Source organism: Lepidochelys olivacea (genome assembly GCF_965140295.1).
Source record: "Lepidochelys olivacea isolate rLepOli2 genome assembly, chromosome: 2".
In the NCBI taxonomy this organism is placed as follows: Eukaryota; Metazoa; Chordata; order Testudines; family Cheloniidae; genus Lepidochelys; species Lepidochelys olivacea.
The window spans coordinates 5,615,021-5,637,913 of NC_140412.1; the positions used below are offsets into that span (position 1 = coordinate 5,615,021).

The following is a 22,893-nucleotide window of genomic DNA, read 5'->3' on the forward strand; positions in this document are numbered from 1 at the left end:
CATAAGCTTTCGTGAGCTACAGCTCACTTCATCGGATACATTCAGAACAGGGAATCACTATGTTAAGCTATTTATCGTACAGAAAGATGGGGGACTGCAGTGCTTGGGAGCTGCTAAGAAGAAATCAAATGTGGCATGATTGGGGTTAAATGCTGGATCCCCTGCACAAGAAAACAGGTTTTAGGTGAGAATTGGGGGGCACCCTGCATTTTCCCCTGACACCAGCCCTGCATGGCCCTACTTGGATGGATTGGCTGGTGAGTTTCTGTAGTTCTTTGACCTGCCTGCCATGGCTCTGTCTTGCTCCTCCACCTCCCCCCAGTACAGAACAGTGCCCACCCCCACACAGTCCCTGTCATCCGACCCTTCCTGCTATGCAGAATGGCCATGTCTCTTCCACATCCCCATCCCTGGAGGGCTGCAGCGGCAGGATGTAGTCAATGCTGAAGAAACGAGTCCCCTTGATTAGCAGCTGGGAGCAGAGCGCTGCCCAGGGTTTCAAAGCTGGGTGGGTTTGATCTCCAAAGGTCCATTAAATTCCCGGCATCGATTGAAGAGGCCACAGTTAACTGAAGAAATATCTTCCTCAAGCGTCTAACAGTGCCACGCATTGGGCAGCGTGGCCAGGAGGATTTCTCTCTGAGACCCTGCTATATTACAGCATGACACTCAGGAGGGTCCAGAGAGTGGCAGCTGTGATCACCACGGCACTGGCTCTCAGCCCTGGCACTCCCCCGGCATTGCACAGGTCGCTGTAACAGCACGAGATGGGGTGGGACTCCCCAATTCCATCCGGGTCGGAATGCATGCACGTTTCAGCACAGGATTTGGAGACGGTGATGTTCCTGAAAAAGGGGTAACCTGTAATGGATAGATTAGGAAAAAAAAGGGAGAGAGAAATGGTGAAGGGAGGTTTATAGATTTAGGGCCTGGTTCTCCTTTATGCTAAGGCTACTTTACACTGTCTTGGAAGTAGAAAGGGGCCTTAGAAGGGTAAGCAAACTATATCCAAAGGAGCCTGAGTGCAGGTGAGCAAAAAGCTCATTGGCTTTAGTTAGTATCTGTAATCCAGTGGTACCCACAGTGTGCCAGGTGCTGTGTACGTGCATGTGAAGACACAGTCCCGGTGCCAAAGTTGCATGGAATTCAGACCCAGGCACCAGCTGGTATTCCCGTCCTCTCCAGGGGCCTGATTCTGAATGGATGCCAGTGTAAATTAAGGTTTCAGAGTAACAGCCATGTTAGTCTGTATTCGCAAAAAGAAAAGCTCATGCTCAAATAAATTGGTTAGTCTCTAAGGAGCCACAAGTACTCCTTTTCTTTTAGTGTAAATTAAGGGTAAAGTCACTGCATCTTATGACGGGGCACAGCCATATGAACAGTACAGTAGTTTCTCCGATAATCACACAGTGCAGACGGTCAGTTCAGAGTGTGCAGAAGATGCTCCTGTAAAATTAGCACTGGCATGTTGTTGTTCTCCTTTGTAAACAACCAGCACCGGCCAAAGCTTCTGTGAAGCAAAGTGAACAAAGGGAGTCCAGGTCCCCACAAGTTAGAGAGGTAAGATTGCCTGATACATAGAACCATAGAATAGCGGGGTTGGAAGGGACCTCAGGAGGTCATCTAGTCCAACCCCCTGCTCAAAGCAGGAATGAAGCATAGATGAAGCAAAGTAAGCAGAGAGAGCCCAGATCCTGGTGATTTACCACTAGGGTAGAGTTAAATAGACTATTCTCCTTCTTCTGTAAATTTGGATTTGGACTTCTCCATTTGGGTTCCTCAGAGACAGTGTAGGGGACAATCTCACACTGGCTGGGGAAGCGGGTAGAAGGAAAAAAGGGAAGAGGGTGCGTGAGAAGTTATAACCGAGATGCATTTCCTTTGCCTTGTTTATTTGCAGTGATTGGCTGAGACTTACCCGAGTCTACAGAATGCAAAGTTGTCTTGCATGCAGTGTCGTTCTTAGAGCAGTTGCTGACTGTGGTGCACGCAGAAAGATCCGTCGGTTCTTTGCAGGTGTAGCATCGCAAGGACTGGGCTGTCAAGAGGAACAAAATGGCATGCCTCTGAATAGATCTTAGCAGGTGCTGAGTGTGGCTCTGCTTTTTTGTCAGCTTTGGACAACCTGCAATTATGCTAAATGGCTGTTTAGAACACCAGATTCCCTCCCCCCCGCAGGGTACATTGCGATTGTAAGTCACAGGTTCAAGTACCTTGATAACCAGCCATGTGCAATGGCATTTGAACCCAGAACTTCAGAGCTGAAAGCATGAACCTCTACCACTTGAGCTAAAAGACCAAGCTGTAGCTGGCTCATTGATTATTATTCTTTTATTTTGGAAGGACCTAAGATCCTCTGTCCCCTAGTTTGGGTTCCGCAACTTGAAAAGTGAAGGGATCTAGTATGAATCACCTGCCTGGCGATCCTCATTACTTCCTTGTAGGATTGCTACCTCTGAGGTTATACCAGGTGCCTGCGTGGTCAGCATTTTTGCCAAGCAGTAGACCCTTGTTCCTGTCCCGCAGGTTTATATACATGAGAGCCGGTGCTGGGAGCTGTTGTGTGTCCACGCACAAAGAGCAAGTTCCAGCCACCTGAAATGACTTTGCTTTTAGATTAAGAAAAGCAACAAAGAACAAAAGAGATGTTTCCTCGTGAGTGTGTGTACATGCTGGAGTAAGATGAGGCCCTGAAACATAAACCCTTGTATCAGAGGCCTGGTATGAGGCCTAAGGCCTGAGTTAAAGTAATGGTCAAGACTTGGCTGACATAAAGCAAAGTTAAGCTGCGAGCCAGAGGCAGGCCCTGCTCACAGATGCTGGCAAGGAAAGGGCTGATGTTGCAAAAATACACATCCCTAAAGTATGACAGGTTGCAGAGTAGCAGCCGTGTTAGTCTGTATCCGCAAAAAGAAAAGGAGGACTTGTGGCACCTTAGAGACTAACCAATTTATTTGAAAATAAGCATCCGATGAAGTGGGCTGTAGCTCACGAAAGCTCATGCTCAAATAAATTGGTTAGTCTCTAAGGTGCCACAAGTCCTCCTTTTCTTTTTACATCCCTAAAAGGTACTGGACACTCGAGATACCAGAACACCCTGAGGCTTGCACATTCCGCACACATAACAAGGAACAGGTGGACCCATCCTAAAGACAGGAGCAAAGGGCAGTATGGTGGATGGCGTTGTTTTGTTCGAACCAACGTGTACAAGGGGAGAGGCGGCACCTTGCTACGTAGAGGTGTTGCACCTCAGTACATCAGGAGCGCTGTGTAACTTGTTTGTACTTGTGTATAAGAATGCATCCCTGGGGCGGTGTGTCTGTCCAGCCTAGGGGGCAGTGGAGTGTCCCGCCACTGACTGAGCTGCGTCCATTGTCAGAGAGCACATATGGACTAGCAGAACTGTAGACATCTGATGCGGGGAGCTAGAAGACTGTGTTTCGTTTGACCATAAACCTGGCCGGTGCCTTCGTACCTTATCGGAGTCTGTGGTCATTGGGGGTTCTCTCGGGGTCTGCTGTGTCAGCGATCTGCGCAGAGCCAGGGCAGCACACAGAGGGAACACACGCACGCAGCCGACTGCTATCAGCATTGGACAGAGCAGAGCACCACACTGGTGGCGTCTGACAACACGTGTGTGTGTATTCTGGACCAAACTGCAGCGGCACCAAGGGCAAAGTGGTTGCTGTCATTTCAAGGTGCTGTTCACATGAAACAAAACGGGTCTCAGTTATACCCCTACCATAGCACCCACTATCACTGAGCTCCAGCTTCCACTCCAAGACCCCCTCGCACTTGCTCAGAGGGTTCTCAAAACAAATTCCTTTCAGGATGAATTTTTCTATGCACATTCTCTCAACTCAGAAGAGAATTTTATGAAGTTAGTTAGTTATTTTTTAGACTAACTTGGTTCAGCCACCATCTGAGTTGTGTATGTGTGTGTCAGTTGCACTGATGTAACTGAGATCAGAATATGGGCCAGTGAATTTCAGATTTACCCCAGAGTTACTGAGGACAGAGCAAGGACAATGCACTCCTTAAGGTATGCTATTGCGGTATAAAACCACTGATGATGTTACAGTTGTTTTGTAATATGCTAAGAGCAGCTGCTTGCACAGTCAAGACCTTTGACGTATTTCTTCTTTCCTATGTGTCCTTTTTATAAACGTGATCAGTCTGGTAGTAGTTAAAAAAATGCAAGAAACGTTTCTACTGCCACCGCCTGGCGAAAATGTAGAAAGAAATGAATTTTGTTTCTAAGAATATATTACTTGGATCCAGGTGCTCTGTATGGACAATTCTCCATAGCCTCATCATAGAATCATAGAATATCAGGGTTGGAAGGGACCTCAGGAGGTCATCTAGTCCAACCCCCTGCTCAAAGCAGGACCAATCCCCAATTTTTGCCCCAGATCCCTAAATGGCCCCCTCAAGGATTGAACTCACAACCCTGGGTTTAGCAGGCCAATGCTCAAACCACTGAGCTATCCCTCCCCCCTACCTAGGGTAGTCATTTTGGCTGGAATTTTCAAAGGATGCTAAGGCAATTAGCTATCCAGTTCCTATTGAATTTCAAGGGGAGTTGAGCATGTAGCTCCTTTGAAAATGCCAGCCTCAAACTGTGCAGAGGGAGGGCAGAGTATGAAATGCTCCCATTTTGATTTGCAGATGCTCTCCACCTACTTTGCACAGGTCGGAATGACAATATAGGGTGGAAGACTGTGGTAAATTAGGCTCAGTGGGCCAGATCCCACCTCGCAGGGTCCTAGAGTCCAGGCTCTAGCCCGAGCTGGAATGTCTGCACCACAGTTAAACAGCCCCATAGCCTGAGCCCTATGAGCCCAAGGCAGCTGGCATGGGCCAGTGGCAGATTTTTAAGTGCGGTGTAGACATATCCTTGTGGTACGGGGCTAAAACCAGCAGTGTAGATGTTCTCCCTTGGGCTGGATCTCGGGCTCTGAGACCCACCCCCTTCTCTGGGTTTTGCAGCCTGAGCTCCAACCCAAGCGGGAACATCTACACTGATCATTTTAGCCCCGGGTGTGAGTCCTGTGAGCCTGAGTCAGTTGGCCCAGGCTCTGAGACTCACTGATGTGCTATTTTTTTTTTTTTTTTTGCATAAAGATGGTTGTTAACATGTGGGATCAGAACTTCAGCAAGTATAAATCATGGCCCGGCCAGCGAATTTTGGTTGGGCCTGATTCTGACCTCACAACAGTTTTCCACTAGGGTAACTCCATTGACTTCAGTGGAGTTACTTCTGATTTACACCAGCTTAAAGGAGAAGAGAATCAGGCCCCCACAGTCCTTGGCAAATCAACCCTTCCCAGAGGAGCAAAAGGCCATTATTGCCATGGAGAGGGGGCCGTGGAAGGGACCAAAGAAGCACGGGGGAGAGGTTACAAAACTAAGGAACAATCCAATGGTGAGGAAAGAGTCCACGGAGAAGCAGAACAAGGGCATACAAAGGGCTGTGCAATGCTCTGGCCTGCTGTCACGGTTCCTCCCCCACTCTGAACTCTAGGGTACAGATGTGGGGACCTGCATGAAAAACCTCCTAAGCTTATCTTTACCAGCTTAGGTCAAAACTTCCCCAAGGTACAAAATATTACACCTTGGACTGGCCGCTACCACCACCAAACTAATACTGGTTACTGGGGAAGAGCTGTTTGGACGCGTCCTTCCCCCCAAAATACTTCCCAAAACCTTGCACCCCACTTCCTGGACAAGGTTTGGTAAAAAGCCTCACCAATTTGCCTAGGTGACTACAGACCCAGACCCTTGGATCTTAAGAATAATGAACAATCCTCCCAACACTTGCACCCCCCCTTTCCTGGGAAATGTTGGATAAAAAGCCTCACCAATTTGCATAGGTGACCACAGACCCAAACCCTTGGATCTGAGAACAATGAAAAAGCATTCAGTGTTTTACAAGAAGACTTTTAATAAAAAATAGAAGTAAGTAGAAATAAAGAAATCCCCCCTGTAAAATCAGGATGGTAGATATCTTACAGGGTAATTAGATTCAAAAACATAGAGAACCCCTCTAGGCAAAACCTTAAGTTACAAAAAAGATACACAGACAGAAATAGTTATTCTATTCAGCACAATTCTTTTCTCAGCCAATTAAAGAAATCATAATCTAACACATACCCAGCTAGATTACTTACTAAAAGTTCTAAGACTCCATTCCTGTTCTGTCCCTGGCCAAGACGACTACAGACAGACACAGACCCTTTGTTTCTCTCCCTCCTCCCAGCTTTTGAAAGTATCTTGTCTCCTCATTGGTCATTTTGGTCAGGTGCCAGCGAGGTTACCTTTAGCTTCTTAACCCTTTACAGGTGAGAGGAGCTTTCCCCTGGCCAGGAGGGATTTCAAAGGGGTTTACCCTTCCCTTTATATTTATGACACCTGCACACCCGAGAGTGATTCAAGGGATCCCGGTTCCGTGCCCAGCCATGCCCCGTCTCACTGCAGGACCTAGGGCAACTCACTTTCCCCTCTCTGTGCCTCAATCTTTCCATCTGTAAAATAGGTCAGTGTCATGTCCCCCACCTATGGTATTTTAATATTAAGCAATGTTATGATACCCCAGAGGGAAATAACTAAGTATGTGGAATAGGTTACCTGGAAGGGGGCTGAAACAAGAACATGGGGCAGACCCTCAGCTGGGGTTAAGTTGGTGCAGGTCTGGTGAAGTAAATGGAGCTCTGTTCACTTAACCCAGCAGAGTAGCTGGCCCGTGGTATATAAATAAGTCCAGCAGATGGAGAGGATCGAGGAGTAGGGAGGAAAGGCAGGACAGCGCGAATCAGGAAAACCCCCAAGTGGTTAACTCTTGAAAGACTCCCGGGTTACACCTAAAGTCACAGCAGAGATGTCAAGAGAACCCCCCCAGCAGGCTGTTAAATCTCAGCACTACCAGGGATGCGCACTGCAAGGATATATAACAGGAACACAAGGATCACAACAAGACTGGATCACACCCAAGCTTCATCAGGGCCAGGGTCTGTCCCTGACTGTAGCCAGAACCGGATGCTTCAGGGGAAGGTTCAGGAAACGCTATAGGAGGCATGTGGAGGATCATCTCCCCCATGAAGGTCTCATTCCAACCCCACTAGCTAGAGATGGGCTTAAATGCTGACTCCCATGGGTTATCTCCTGTCAAGGTTCCTCCCCCACTCTGAACTCTAGGGTACAGATGTGGGGACCTGCATGAAAAAACCTCCTAAGCTTATCTTTACCAGCTTAGGTCAAAACTTCCCCAAGGTACAAAATATTACACCTTGGACAGGCCGCTACCACCACCAAACTAATACTGGTTACTGGGGAAGAGCTGTTTGGACGCGTCCTTCCCCCCAAAATACTTCCCAAAACCTTGCACCCCACTTCCTGGACAAGGTTTGGTAAAAAGCCTCACCAATTTGCCTAGGTGACTACAGACCCAGACCCTTGGATCTTAAGAACAATGAACAATCCTCCCAACACTTGCACTCCCCCTTTCCTGGGAAATGTTGGATAAAAAGCCTCACCAATTTGCCTAGGTGACTACAGACCCAGACCCTTGGATCTTAGAACAATGAAAAAGCATTCAGTGTTTTACAAGAAGACTTTTAATAAAAAATAGAAGTAAATAGAAATAAAGAAATCCCCCCTGTAAAATCAGGATGGTAGATATCTTACAGGGTAATTAGATTCAAAAACATAGAGAACCCCTCTAGGCAAAACCTTAAGTTACAAAAAAGATACACAGACAGAAATAGTTATTCTATTCAGCACAATTCTTTTCTCAGCCATTTAAAGAAATCATAATCTAACACATACCTAGCTAGATTACTTACTAAAAGTTCTAAGACTCCATTCCTGTTCTGTCCCCGGCCAAGACGACTACAGACAGACACACAAACCCTTTGTTTCTCTCCCTCCTCCCAGCTTTTGAAAGTATCTTGTCTCCTCATTGGTCATTTTGGTCAGGTGCCAGCGAGGTTACCTTTAGCTTCTTAACCCTTTACAGGTGAGAGGAGCTTTCCCCTGGCCAGGAGGGATTTCAAAGGGGTTTACCCTTCCCTTTATATTTATGACACGCCCCCCAAATCTCAGCTAGGGTGAAACACTGGCTGGGATTTCTTCCTGGAGCTCTAGGAAAACAGAGTTAATAAGACACATGCATCTCTAAATATACTACCAAGTACATAAAGACTAACAATATTTTCCACATCTCAAGGACGATTTTAACCAGTTGATTATGGGAAACTTTCACGGGAGAGTGCATCAGCCACTTTGTTAGAAGCTCCTGAGATGTGTTGGATGTCGAAATCAAAATCTTGGAGAGCTAAACTCCACCGAAGAAGTTTTCTGTTAGTTTCTTTGACGGTGTGAAGCCACTTTAGTGCAGCATGGTCGGTTTGCAGGTGGAAACGCCGTCCCCAAACATATGGGCGTAGCTTTTCCAGAGCGTAGACAATGGCATAACATTCTTTTTCAGTGACTGACCAGTTGCTTTCCCTCTCAGACAGTTTTTTGCTGAGAAACACTACAGGGTGGAATTCTTGATCAGGTCCTTTCTGCATTAAAACTGCTCCCACACCACGCTCGGATGCATCTGTGGTTACTAGGAACGGTTTGTCAAAGTCTGGGGCCCTTAGTACAGGGTCAGACACGAGTGTCGCTTTAAGCTTGTTAAAGGCCTTCTGACACTTTCCGGTCCACTGAACAGCATTTGGCTGTTTCTTTTTGGTTAGGTCTGTCAGTGGGGCAGCGATTTGGCTGTAGTGCGGTACAAATCGTCTGTAATAACCGGCCAAGCCTAAGAAGGATTGAACCTGTTTCTTTGACTTTGGGACAGGCCACTTTTGGATAGCATCCACTTTGGCCTGTAGGGGGCTGATAGTTCCTTGACCCACCTGGTGTCCAAGGTAAGTCACTCTGTTTAGGCCTATTTGACACTTCTTAGCCTTAACAGTTAGTCCTGCCTCCCTTATGCGCTCAAGGACTTTTTGTAGATGTTCCAGGTGGTCTGCCCAGGAATCCGAAAATATGGCCACATCGTCAAGGTAGGCGACTGCATATTCTCCTAATCCCGCTAGGAGACCATCTACAAGTCTTTGGAAAGTGGCGGGTGCATTTCGCAGCCCGAAAGGGAGTACATTAAATTCATACAGCCCGAGATGTGTGATGAAGGCTGACCTTTCCTTGGCAGATTCATCTAGCGGTACCTGCCAGTACCCCTTGGTTAAGTCCAAGGTAGAGATGAACTGGGCCCGTCCCAGTTTCTCTAATAGTTCATCTGTGCGTGGCATGGGATAGTTGTCTGGGCGAGTTACAGCATTTAGCTTACGGTAGTCCACGCAAAAACGTATTTCCCCATCTGGTTTGGGAACTAGAACCACTGGAGATGCCCATGCACTTTCAGAGGGGCGGATTACACCCATCTGTAACATATCCTGGATCTCCCGTTCTATAGCAGTTTTAGCTTGAGGAGACACCCGGTAAGGTTGGACCCTAATTGGGTGAGCATTACCTGTGTCAATGGAGTGGTATGCCCGTTCAGTCGGTCCTGGGGTGGCTGAGAACGTTGGCGCATAGCTAGTGCACAGCTCCTGGATCTGCTGTCGCTGCATACGCCCAAGGGTCATGGAGAGGTTCACCTCTTCCACACCACCAGCACATTTCCCTTCGTAGTAGACACCTTCAGGCCACTCAGCGTCGTCTCCTCCCTGGGCTGTAAACTGACAAACCTTTAATTCTCTGGAATAAAAGGGCTTTAGAGAATTAATATGATACACCTTAGGCTTTCGGTTGGAGGTGGGGAATGCTATGAGATAATTAACAGCTCCCAGGCGCTCCTGGACCACGAATGGCCCTTCCCACGATGCTTCCATTTTATGGGCCTGGAGTGCCTTTAAGACCATGACCTGGTCTCCTACTTTGAAGGAACGCTCTCTGGCATGTTTATCATACCAGGCTTTTTGCTCTTTTTGAGCATCCTGTAAGTTTTCTCTAGCAAGGGCTAAAGAGGTTCGGAGGGTGTTTTGTAGGTTGGTTACAAAGTCCAGAATGTTAGTTCCTGGAGAAGGTGTAAATCCCTCCCATTGCTGCTTCACCAACTGCAATGGCCCCTTAACCTCACGGCCATATACAAGTTCAAATGGGGAAAACCCTAAACTGGGACGTGGTACAGCTCTGTAGGCAAAGAGCAACTGCTGCAATACTAGGTCCCAATCATTGGAGTGCTCATTTACGAATTTACCTATCATGGCCCCCAAAGTTCCATTAAACTTCTCCACCATGCCATTTGTTTGATGATGGTAAGGAGTGCAAACCAAGTGATTTACCCCATGAGCTTCCCAAAGGTTTTTCATAGTTCCTGCCAGGAAATTAGTCCCTGCATCTGTGAGGATGTCGGAGGGCCAACCTACCCTGGCAAAAATGTCTGCTAGTGCCTGGCACACACTTTTAGCCCTGGTGTTGCTTAGAGCTACTGCTTCCGGCCATCGGGTGGCAAAATCCATGAAAGTCAGTATGTACTGCTTTCCTCTGGGTGTCTTTTTTGGAAAAGGACCCAGAATATCCACAGCTACTCGCTGAAATGGAACTTCAATGATGGGGAGTGGCTGGAGAGGAGCTTTGACCTGGTCTTGGGGTTTTCCCACTCTTTGGCACACCTCACAAGACTGGACATAGGTAGAAACATCCTTGCCCATTCCCTCCCAGTGGAATGACCCCCCCAAACGGTCTTTGGTCCTGTTCACCCCAGCATGGCCACTAGGGTGATCATGGGCTAAGCTCAAGAGCTTGGCCCGGTATTTAGTTGGAACTACCAACTGTCTCTGAGGATGCCAGTCTTCCTGGTGTCCACCAGAAAGAGTTTCCTTGTATAAAAGTCCTCTTTCTACAACAAACCTGGATCGATTAGAAGAGCTGAGAGGCGGTGGGTTGCTCCGTGCCGCCGTCCAAGCTCTCTGGAGGCTTTCATCTGCTTCCTGTTCGGTCTGGAACTGTTCCCTTGATGCTGGAGACATCAGTTCCTCATGGGATTGTGGACCTAGGCTTGGTCCCTCTGGAAGCGATATAGGGGATGGAGCTGTTTCTGTTGACTGTGAACCGCTCTCCGCTGGTGCACTATGTTGGGATTCAGGCTCCGGCTGAGCCTCTTGTGTAGGGTTATCGGCTGCTGCCAGTTCAGGTTCGGTGGGGCCCTCTGGTGTTGAGGTTGCAAGTACTGGATTCAGTGCTGACACGGGGTCTGGTGTTGGTTGTTTGGCTGGTTCCGGTTCTGGGACTGGTTCCGTCTGGGTCTCTGGGACTGGATCCACTACTGCTGTTGCAGACATTGGCCTGGGGTCCAGGTCCATCACCTCTGACTGGGTCCTGATAGAAGTTTCCGGAACAGAGCTAGGCCTCACGGCTTGTTTAGCCTGGTTGCGGGTGACCATTCCCACCCTCTTGGCCTGCTTCACATGATTGGCCAAGTCTTCCCCCAACAGCATGGGGATGGGATAATCATCATAGACTGCAAAAGTCCACATTCCTGACCAGCCCTTGTACTGGACAGGCAACTTGGCTGTAGGCAAATTGAAAGAGTTGGACTTGAAGGGTTGAATCGTCACTTGGATCTCTGGGTTGATTAAATTGGGGTCCACTAAGGAAGCATGGATAGCTGACACTTGTGCTCCGGTGTCCCTCCACGCGGTGACCTTCTTCCCACCCACACTCACAGTTTCCCTCCGCTCCAAGGGTATCTGGGAGGTATCTGGGCCTGTGGACCTCTGGTGTGATTCCGGTGCAATGAACTGTAATCTGTTGGGGTTCTTGGGGCAGTTGGCCTTTACATGCCCCAGCTCGTTACACTTAAAACATCGTCTAGCTGACGGGTCACTGGGGCGAGGAGGGTTGCTGGAGAACGGGGTGGTGGGACGATAAGGGGTCTGGAGGGTTCTTTGGGAGGTAGGTGGGGCTTTGGGCGGCCCCCGGTAATAGGGTGTGGTCTGGGGTGGTCCCTTCTGGTCTCCGCTCCAACTGCGACCAGTTTTCTTCTTCTCTGCCACCTCCACCCATCTGGCTCCAATCTCTCCTGCCTCAATTACAGTTTTGGGTTTCCCATCTAGGATGTATCTTTCTATTTCCTCGGGAACACCCTCTAAGAATTGTTCCATTTGCATTAGGAAGGGCAAATTTACTGGAGATTCAACACTTGCTCCTGATATCCAGGCATCCCAATGTTTTACAATGTGGTAGGCATGTCGGGTAAATGACATGTCTGGTTTCCACCTTAGGGCTCTGAACCTCCGACGAGACTGCTCGGGTGTTATCCCCATTCTGACTCTCGCCTTGGATTTAAACAGTTCATACTTGTTCATGTGTTCTTTAGGCATTTCAGCTGCCACCTCAGCTAAGGGTCCACTGAGCTGCGGCCTCAGCTCTACCATGTATTGGTCAGTAGAGATGTTGTACCCAAGGCAGGCCCTTTCGAAGTTTTCTAAGAAGGCCTCAGTGTCATCACCTGCCTTGTAGGTGGGGAACTTTCTGGGATGGGAAGTGGTACCTGGAGAAGGATTGCTAGGGTTTGTTGGTATATTCTGCTGGGCCTTTATCCTCTCCATCTCCTCCACATGCTTCCTCTCTTTTTCCTTCTCCTCCTCCTTCAGCCGCATGAGTTCTATCTGTCTTTCATGTTCCCTTTGTTTTTCCTCAGCCTGAAATTTGGCTAATTCCAGCTGTAGTCGAGCTGAGGATTTGCCCATTCTAACCTCTCTGTTTTTAACTAACTTTACACCCGAGGTTCAGAAATAAACAAACAAAACTTGGCTGTAAAATTTTGCTGTGCTGGAATAGAATACCTATTCTCTGATAGTGATTGTCAGCCTACAGAAAAAGACAATTCCCTTGTCTCTGCTCTGGGCCCAAATTAAAGCAAAAAACCTCCAACTACTTGGAAAACTGCTTACCCAGCCCAAAGAAAAAAAAAATTTCTTTTCAAACCTGTGCTCCTTGTAAAACAAAAAAAAAATCAAAATCCTAAAAAAACCCTGCCACTTTTGTCTCCAGGCAAATGGGTAGAGCACACACCCCCTATTTACTTTTAGGAAGAAAAGAAAAAAAAACCTCTGGGTTGGAAGACTGTGAATTTCCCTGCAGGAGTTAAGTACCCTGCCTCTAGGCAAAGAAAACCTGCAATTCACAAGATAATCCCCTTTTGTCTCTGCTTGGCCACAAAGCAGAGAGAAACCAAGCTGCTTTCAGTTTCAAAGCTGCCTTCTGGACTTCCTAAAAATTCCTTTTTAAAATCTGTATTTCTAGTTCAAAAAATCTCAACTGGATCTCAAAATGATTTCAGGTTAATCCCACCACTGTGCCACCATGTCAAGGTTCCTCCCCCACTCTGAACTCTAGGGTACAGATGTGGGGACCTGCATGAAAAAACCTCCTAAGCTTATCTTTACCAGCTTAGGTCAAAACTTCCCCAAGGTACAAAATATTACACCTTGGACAGGCCGCTACCACCACCAAACTAATACTGGTTACTGGGGAAGAGCTGTTTGGACGCGTCCTTCCCCCCAAAATACTTCCCAAAACCTTGCACCCCACTTCCTGGACAAGGTTTGGTAAAAAGCCTCACCAATTTGCCTAGGTGACTACAGACCCAGACCCTTGGATCTTAAGAACAATGAACAATCCTCCCAACACTTGCACTCCCCCTTTCCTGGGAAATGTTGGATAAAAAGCCTCACCAATTTGCCTAGGTGACTACAGACCCAGACCCTTGGATCTTAGAACAATGAAAAAGCATTCAGTGTTTTACAAGAAGACTTTTAATAAAAAATAGAAGTAAATAGAAATAAAGAAATCCCCCCTGTAAAATCAGGATGGTAGATATCTTACAGGGTAATTAGATTCAAAAACATAGAGAACCCCTCTAGGCAAAACCTTAAGTTACAAAAAAGATACACAGACAGAAATAGTTATTCTATTCAGCACAATTCTTTTCTCAGCCATTTAAAGAAATCATAATCTAACACATACCTAGCTAGATTACTTACTAAAAGTTCTAAGACTCCATTCCTGTTCTGTCCCCGGCCAAGACGACTACAGACAGACACACAAACCCTTTGTTTCTCTCCCTCCTCCCAGCTTTTGAAAGTATCTTGTCTCCTCATTGGTCATTTTGGTCAGGTGCCAGCGAGGTTACCTTTAGCTTCTTAACCCTTTACAGGTGAGAGGAGCTTTCCCCTGGCCAGGAGGGATTTCAAAGGGGTTTACCCTTCCCTTTATATTTATGACATCTCCTTTTCCAAAATTTGTGTTAGCATTAACTATCCGAGTTCTGGACATCCCTCCCCATCGTCTGGCCAACGCTGATTTACAGACTGCCACCACAGTCACATAGCAGGTGGAGTGCAACCCATCCTGCACCTAAAGGACCAAACTGGGGGGCTAGGTGGAGCACGTGTCAGGTCCGATCCCTGCCTGCAGTTCCACGACCTCCTTCCTGTCCTTTCACCCTCCCTGTTCCGCTGTGGGTCATGGATCTGGAGCAGAGAGGAGGATCCCTCGGTTCCCATTCTCCCTTGCCCTGTTACCTTGTTAGTTCTTTACACCAGCGTAGAGGGGATGTGAGATGTGACCACTCTGAGGCAATCGCATTACACAGGTGTGGATGCCTGCACCAAGTGCAATGCAGGACAGAAGGAGAGCCTCCCTCTTCTGCTGTCAGTAAATGCCCGGCCGGGAACATCCCCCCCATTTCCCTTCCCCAAAACCTTCCTTTCATTTTGCCTGATAATTTTGTCAAATAGATAACAACACTCCCACCCTCTCTCTGGGCTGTCCAGACCTTTGTCCAGCGCAGCCGCACACTGGGAATGTCACAGATAAATCACTGCAGTCCGGGGAATCCAGGTGAAGCCCCTGCAATCTTACCTAGCTCCACGCACACAAGGCCAGCCAGCAGAAGAGCCAGAAGCACCTTCATCCTGAGCAGACCCTCAGCCTGGACGGCCAAGAAGAGCAAGAACTGCTCGCAGGGAGCTTTCTACTCTTCCCCTCTGCAGGTGACTTCCCGTCCTCCGCTGGTTCTGATTAGAGCCTTCCCCAGACCCCTGTAGTGGAACAAGTTCCTTGAGTGATCTTATCGCAGCAGGGCCCCGCCCTCTTCCTCCCCCATCCCTGCACATCCTGAAGCTCTCCAGGGCTGAAAATAGCAGTACAGAGGGGTTATGTTCAGGGACCTTTGCATTGGTCAGGGTGGGGTGGGGTTGTACCCTCCCCATCAGACAAGAGCAGAGGGGTTCATACAGCTCATCCCCCTGCACCGGAGTGACTCTTCGTGCCAGCTCCTTGTGCCACACTGATGCCCCTCACTGACCCTCTTCGCTTTTGCAGGCAGCTGGGGGCCCCAGAGAGATAATGGCTCTGGATGAAACGGTCTTTAGAAGCTCTGGGCGGCAGGGAGTGAAGTGGCACCAGGGAAGTGAAGCAAGTCCGACAGCATGGACAGTCCTGCAATCAGACTGCTAGGCTGGGACTTGGGCGACCAGCGCTACACTCTGCCACAGACTCCCTGTGTGACCTTGGGTGGGTCACTTAGCCTCTCTGTGTCTCAGGGGACACTGCTGCTCCTTGCTCCCTCCCCTGTCTTGTTTACGCAGATTGGGAGCTCTTTGAGGCTGGGCTGCCTGCCACTTTGTGTTTGTACTGCCCTGAGCAATGGCAGGTGCTCCTGGAATGCAAGGTACAATATACTTTGCTCTCTCTTTCCCTGTTTGCTGTACACTGGCCTCCGTTACTCCAATCCTAGCAGTGACAGGATAGCAACTCCTCTTCCCCTCAGCAGCCTCCAGGCCTGGAAGAGTTTATTTGCCCATTCTGCCCTTCTCTAGGCCCCACTGCTCTCAGACTAAGCCAGCCCTCCTCTCCAGGGCTGTCTAGGTCCTGATATGGCCCTTCCTCAACACTCACGTGCTACACAGCAGGAACTGAGGCATGGTCAACAAAGGGACTCACCTGAGCATTAAGCTCAAGTAACCTGATTCCCAATCCTGGGCCTTGACCACTGGCCTGTCCTTCCTCCCTTGATGAAGCGTTATCAGGAAACCAACCCCTCCCGATCTCCACCCTTGCCTGGTGCAAGCCCTCATGTGATAGGGCACAGCTGGCTCACCCTGCTCTGAGCAAGCCTAGATGATAATCATAGAGGTCGTGATGGTGAGGAAAAGCCAGGGACAGTCCACATTAGCTCTCTAACTAGTGCTACCCACTGGTGGAGCTGCATCAATGCAATAGCCAGAGGTGGGGAATTTGCTTGGGATCCATCTGGGGAGGGTCTTCTGGGATTTGCTGAGTGGTGGGGGATGTGCTGGGATTCTGGCCTCTTTACCCAGAAGTGGTACCATGGAGGAGCTGCACCGTGGCCCAGAATCTTCCTGGCTATTCAAAGTCCAAGGGAACACGAGAGTTTTTAAAGACAACACTATTGATAGTGATCGCAGTGATAGAAAACGGTTGTGGAATGGGTCGATGGGGTCTCAGCAGCCAACAGTGTAGGAGCCCACGAGAGCTGGCTGTATTTCAAAGAATCCCTATTGAGGTTACAGGGACAAACCATCCCGATGTGTCGAAAGAATAGTAAATATGGCAGGCGACCAGCTTGGCTTAACAGTGAAATCCTTGCTGATCTTAAACATAAAAAAGAAGCTTACAAGAAGTGGAAGATTGGACAAATGACCAAGGAAGAGTACAAAAATGTTGCTCAGGCATGTAGGAATGAAATCAGGAGGGCCAAATCGCACCTGGAGTGCAGCTAGCAAGAGATGTTAAGAGTAACAAGAAGGGTTTCTTCAGGTATGTTGGCAACAAGAAGAAAGCCAAGGAAAGTGTGGGCCCCTTACTGAATGAGGGAGGCAACCTAGTGACAGAGGATGTGGAAAAAGCTAATGTACTCAATGCTTTTTTTGCCTCTGTCTTCACGAACAAGGTCAGCTCCCAGACTGCTGTGCTGGGCAACACAACATGGGGAGGAGGTGACCAGCCCTCTATGGAGAAAGAAGTGGTTAGGGACTATTTAGAAAAGCTGGACGTGCACAAGTCCATGGGGCCGGATGCGTTGCATCCGAGAGTGCTAAAGGAGTTGGCGGCTGTGATTGCAGAGCCATTGGCTATTATCTTTGAAAACTCATGGCAATCAGGGGAAGACCTGGACGACTGGAAAAAGGCTAATGTAGTGCCCATCTTTAAAAAAGGGAAGAAGGAGGATCCTGGGAACTACAGGCCAGTCAGCCTCACCTCAGTCCCCGGAAAAATCATGGAGCAGGTCCTCAAGGAATCAATCCTGAAGCACTTACATGAGAGGAAAGTGATCAGGAACAGCCAGCATGGATTCACCAAGGGAAGATCATGCCTGACTAATCTAATCGCCTTCTATGATGAGATTACTGGTTCTGTGGATGAAGGGAAAGCAGTGGATGTATTGTTTCTTGACTTTAGCAAAGCTTTTGACACGGTCTCCCACAGTATTCTTGTCAGCAAGTTAAAGAAGTATGGTCTGGATGAATGCACTATAAGGTGGGTAGAAAGTTGGCTAGATTGTCGGGCTCAACGGGTAGTGATCAATGGCTCCATGTCTAGTTGGCAGCCAGTATGAAGTGGAGTGCCCCAAGGGTCAGTCCTGGGGCCGGTTTTGTTCAATATCTTCATGAATGATCTGGAGGATGGTGTGGATTGCACTCTCAGCAAATTTGCGGATGATACTAAACTAGGAGGAGTGGTAGATACGGTGGCAGGTAGGGATAGGATACAGAGGGACCTAGACAAATTGGAGGATTGGGCCAAAAGAAATCTGATAAGGTTCAACAAGGATAAGTGCAGGGTCCTGCACTTAGGACGGAAGAATCCAATGCACCGCTACAGACTAGGGACCGAATGGCTCGGCAGCAGTTCTGCGGAAAAGGACCTAGGGGTGACAGTGGACGAGAAGCTGGATATGAGTCAAAAGTGTGCCATTGTTGCCAAGAAGGCCAATGGCATTTTGGGATGTATAAGTAGGGGCATAGCCAGCAGATCGAGGGACGTGATCGTTCCCCTCTATTCGACATTGGTGAGGCCTCATCTGGAGTACTGTGTCTAGTTTTGGGCCCCACACTACAAGAAGGATGTGGAAAAATTGGAGAGAGTCCAGCAAAGGGCAACAAAAATGATTAGGGGTCTGGAACACATGACTTATGAGGAGCGGCTGAGGGAACTGGGATTGTTTAGTCTGCGGAAGAGAAGAATGAGGGGGGATTTGATAGCTGCTTTCAACTACCTGAGAGGTGGTTCCAGAGAGGATGGTTCTAGACTATTCTCAGTGGTAGAAGATGACAGGACAAGGAGTAATGGTCTCAAGTTGCAGTGGGGGAGGTTTAGGTTGGATATTAGGAAAAACTTTTTCACTAGGAGGGTGGTGAAACACTGGAATGCGTTACCTAGGGAGGTGGTGGAATCTCCTTCCTTAGAAGTTTTTAAGGTCAGGCTTGACAAAGCCCTGGCTGGGATGATTTAATTGGGGATTGGTCCTGCTTTGAGCAAGGGGTTGGACTAGATGACCTCCTGAGGTCCCTTCCAACCCTGATATTCTGTGATTCTATGATACCAGCCTCGGGCTCCAGCCTCGTACGTAATCAGCCCTGTTGCACAGTGCATCTTTAATAACAAGGAAAGAAGCATTAAAAATCTGCTCTCCTGGGCTTCGTTGTAGTGACTGGGAGCAAACCTGTGGTTGCCGTGGGAGGCAGAGCTTCAGAACATCTTGGCGTGTCGTGTTGGGACTTGGTGTTTTCCACCCTCCCTTCCCGCTCAGTGTAGAAGCTTTCACATGAGCAAGCAAAAGCTGGTGTGTGGGACACACGGCTCAGCTGGGTGGGAGGCCTTCGTCCTCACAATGTGTTGTGCCGTCCCTGCCTGCTGGCTAATGGACCAGATAGCAGAGTGTGCCAGCTTTAATTAGAACTGGGGGTGTCGTCCTGGGACACGGCTGCGCCCCGCTGTTCTCTCAGAGGACGAGACAACGGCTGCTTTGTCTTGTGTGCATGGGCTCTCCGCTCATCCCCCTGTCACTGATCTGGACCTGAGATGAACCAGCACCAAAGGAGCTTGACCAACAATCCTGAGCCACCTTCAGTGGGTTTTCACTCTGGGGCTCCCCAATTCCACCCCCTCCGACTGCCAGAGATGAGTTGCCACCCCACAGCTTGTTCTGCTACCATCCAGCTCCCTCCTGCCACCCTATTCTGGACCTTCATCCCATGCCCTGACAGCCTGCTAGGCATCCACACAAAGCATTAGTCACTGACTCTCCCATTGCTGGGCCCAGGTACCTGCTCCCTTAGGGCCAGATTCTCAGCTGGAAATCAATGTCGCTCCCTTTACTTTAGCAGACCCATGCAGATTCACAGCTGCTGAGGATTAGGCCCTTACTTTCTGTGTGTTCAACGGAGCTGCACCAAGCCAGAAAGGTATGGTTATAGGTGAGATGAGTTTGGTGGGTCTCTCCCCTTGGTACCTGTCGGACGTTTCTCCATATTAGTTTCTTCAGCCCAATAGTTTCATCGGGGGAGATGCCTGAAGCTACAGCAGCAGGTGGGAGTGGAGATCAGAAGGTGGGTGACTGGCAAAGGGAGAGGAAGGATGGTCCAGTGGTTAGGGATCAAGTCCCTGCTCTAACACTATGATTCTATGACTCTATGAACTCCAGTGTAATCCGGGCCATAGAACTTCCCCAAAAGAATTCCTAGCACAGATCTTTAAAAAAACCAGCCAATCTTGATTTTAAAATTGCCAGTGATGGAAATCCATCATGATCCTTCACAAATTGTTCCAATGGTTAATTAGTCTCGCTGTCAAGAATGTACGCCTTATTTCCAGTCTGAATTTGTCTCGCTTCAACTTCCAGCCATTGGATAATGTCAACTCCTTTCTCTGCTAGATTAAAGAGTGCATTATTAAATATTTATTCCCCATATAGACACTTACAAACAGTTTCTTTGTTAAGATAAGTAGATTGAACTCTTTGGGTCTATCACTATAAGGCATGAGTCTCTGGATTAAGTTTAGAAGTGTGAGCAACAAGGGTGATGTCGTGGTGGGAATCTGCTATAGACCACCAGACCAGCGGGACGAGGCTTTCTTCTGGCTACTAACAGAAGTTACGAGATCGCAGGCCCTGGTTCTCATGGGGGACTTCAATCATCCCGATATCTGCTGGGAGAGCAATACAGCGGTGCACAGACACTCCAGGAAGTTTTTGGAAAGTGTGGGGGACAATTTCCTGGTGCAAGTGCTGGAGGAATCAACTGGGGCAGAGCTCTTCTTGACCTGCTGCTCACAAACAGGGAAGAATTAGTAGGGGAAGCAAAAGTGGATGGGAACCTGGGAAGCGTGATCATGAGATGGTCAAGTTCAGGATCCTGACACAAGGAAGCAGAATAAGGACCCTGGACTTCAGAAAAGCAGACTTTGATTCCCTTAGGGAACTGATGGGCAGGATGTCCTGGGAGAATAACATGAGGGGGAAAGGAGTCCAGGAGAGCTGGCTATATTTTAAAGAATCCTTATTGAGGATGCAGGAACAAACCATCCCGATGTGTAGAAAGAATAGTAAATATGGTAGGTGACCAGCTTGGCTTAACAGTGAAATCCTTGCTGATCTGAAACACAAAGCTTGTGAAGCTTACAAGAAGTGGAAGCTTGGACAAATGACCAGGGAGGAGTATAAAAATATTGCTCAGGTATGCAGGAGTGAAATCAGAAAGGCCAAATCACACCTGGAGTTGCAGCTAGCAAGAGATGTTAAGAGTAACAAGAAGGGTTTCTTCAGGTATGTTATCAACAAGAAGAAAGTCAAGGAAAGTGTGGGCCCCTTACTGAATGAGGGAGAGAACCTAGTGACAGAGGATGTGGAAAAAGCTAATGTACTCAATGCTTTTTTTGCCTCTGTCTTCACGAACAAGGTCGGCTCCCAGACTGCTGCTCTGGACAGCACAGCATGGGGAGGAGGTGACCAGCCCTCTGTGGAGAAAGAAGTGGTTTGGGACTATTTAGAAAAGCTGGATGAGCACAAGTTCATGGGGCCGGATGCACTGCATCTGAGGGAGCTAAAGGAGTTGGCGGATGTGATTGCAGAGCCATTGGCCATTATCTTTGAAAACTCATTGCGATCGGGGGAAGTTCCAGATGACTGGAAAAAGGCTAATGTAGTGCCCATCTTTAAAAAAGGGAAGAAGGAGGATCTGGGGAACTACAGGCCAGACAGCCTCACCTCAGTCCCTGGAAAAATCATAGAGCAGGTCCTCAAGGAATCAATTCTGAAGCACTTAGAGGAGAGGAAAGTGATCAGGAACAGTCATCATGTATTCACCAAGGGCAGGTCATGCCTGACTAACCTAATTGCCTTCTATGACGAGATAACTGGCTCTGTGGATGAGGGGAAAGCAGTGGACGTGTTGTTCCTTGACTTTAGCAAAGCTTTTGAAACGGTCTCCCACAGTATTCTTGCCAGCAAGTTAATGAAGTATGGTCTGGATGAATGGACTATAAGGTGGATAGAAAGCTGGCTAGATTGTCGGGCTTAACGGGTAGTGATCAATGGCTCCATGTCTGGTTGGCAGCCGGTATCAAGCGGTGTGCCCCAAGGGTCATTCCTGGGGCCGGTTTTGTTCAATATCTTCATGAACGATCTGGAGGATGGCGATGGATTGCACCCTCAGCAAATTTGCAGATGACACTAAACTGGGAGGAGAGGTAGATATGCTGGAGGGTAGGGATAGGATAGGATATAGAGGGACCTAGACAGATTAGAGGATTGGGCCAAAAGAAATCTGATGAGGTTCAACAAGGACAAGTGCAGAGTCCTGCACTTAGGACAGAAGAATCCCATACACTGCTACAGACTAGGGACCGAATGGCTCGGCAGTGTGCCCTTGTTGCCAAGAAGGCTAACGGCATTTTGGACTGTATAAGTAGGAGCATTGCCAGTAGAATGAGGGACGTGATCATTCCCCTCTATTCAGGATTGGTGAGGCCTCATCTGGAGTACTGTGTCCAGTTTTGAGCACCACACTACAAGAAGGATGTGGAAAAATTGGAAAACGTCCAGCAGAAGGCAAAAAAAAATGATTAGGGGACTGGAGCATATGATTTATGAGGAGAGGCTGAGGGAACTGGGATTATTTAGTCTGCAGAAGAGAAGAGTGTAGGGGGATTTGATAGCTGCTTTCAACTACCTGAAAGGGGGTTCCAAAGAGGATGGATCTAGACTGTTCTCAGTGGTACCAGATGACAGAACAACTAGAAATGGTCTCAAGTTGCAGTGGAGGAGGTTTAGGTTGGATATTTGGAAAACCTTTTTCACTGGGAGGGTGGTGAAGCACTGGAATAGGTTACATAGAGAGGTGGTGGAATCTCCTGCCTTACAGGTTTTTAAGGTCAGGCTTGACAAAGCCCTGGCTGGGATGATTTAGTTGGGGTTGGTCCTGCTTTGAGCAGGGGGTTGGACTAGATGACCTCCTGAGGTCCCTTCCAACCCTGATATTCTATGATTGTATGTGTTCTAATCCTTTAATCATTCTCAATGCTATTCTCTGAACCTGCTGCAATTTATGAACATCCTTCTTAATTGTGGGCATCAGAACTGGACACAGGATTCCAGTATTCCAGCAGTCACACCAGTGCCAAATACAGAGTTAAAATAGCTTCTCTACCCTTACTTGAAATTCCCTTGTTGCTGCATCCAAGGATTGCATTTGTTCCCTTGGCCACAACTGATTATCCTTCACAACTTCCAAATCCTTTTTCAGGGGTAGGTTTCAGAGTAACAGCCGTGTTAGTCTGTATTCGCAAAAAGAAAAGGAGTACTTGTGGCAC

The 22,893-nt window shown here is 48.2% G+C and overlaps 1 protein-coding gene across 2 annotated transcripts; it reads right to left on the bottom strand.

Moving 5' to 3' along the window:
• On the bottom strand, window positions 1-15,055 carry LOC311516934 (ly6/PLAUR domain-containing protein 2-like). 2 transcript variants are annotated; one of them, XM_084621378.1, is made up of 3 exons: window positions 14,920-15,055; window positions 1,919-2,038; window positions 1-861 (listed from the first exon to the last, which is right to left on the bottom strand). In XM_084621378.1, exons 1-3 carry the CDS (start codon window positions 14,969-14,971, stop codon window positions 656-658), a joined length of 378 nt encoding a protein of 125 aa, XP_084477504.1. In that variant the 5' UTR covers window positions 14,972-15,055; the 3' UTR covers window positions 1-655. The 2 variants fall into 2 exon arrangements, with proteins under 2 accessions (XP_084477504.1, XP_084477503.1); XM_084621377.1 differs by lacking the exon at window positions 14,920-15,055 and adding an exon at window positions 10,903-11,071.
• Window positions 15,056-22,893: the final 7,838 nt, after the last annotated feature.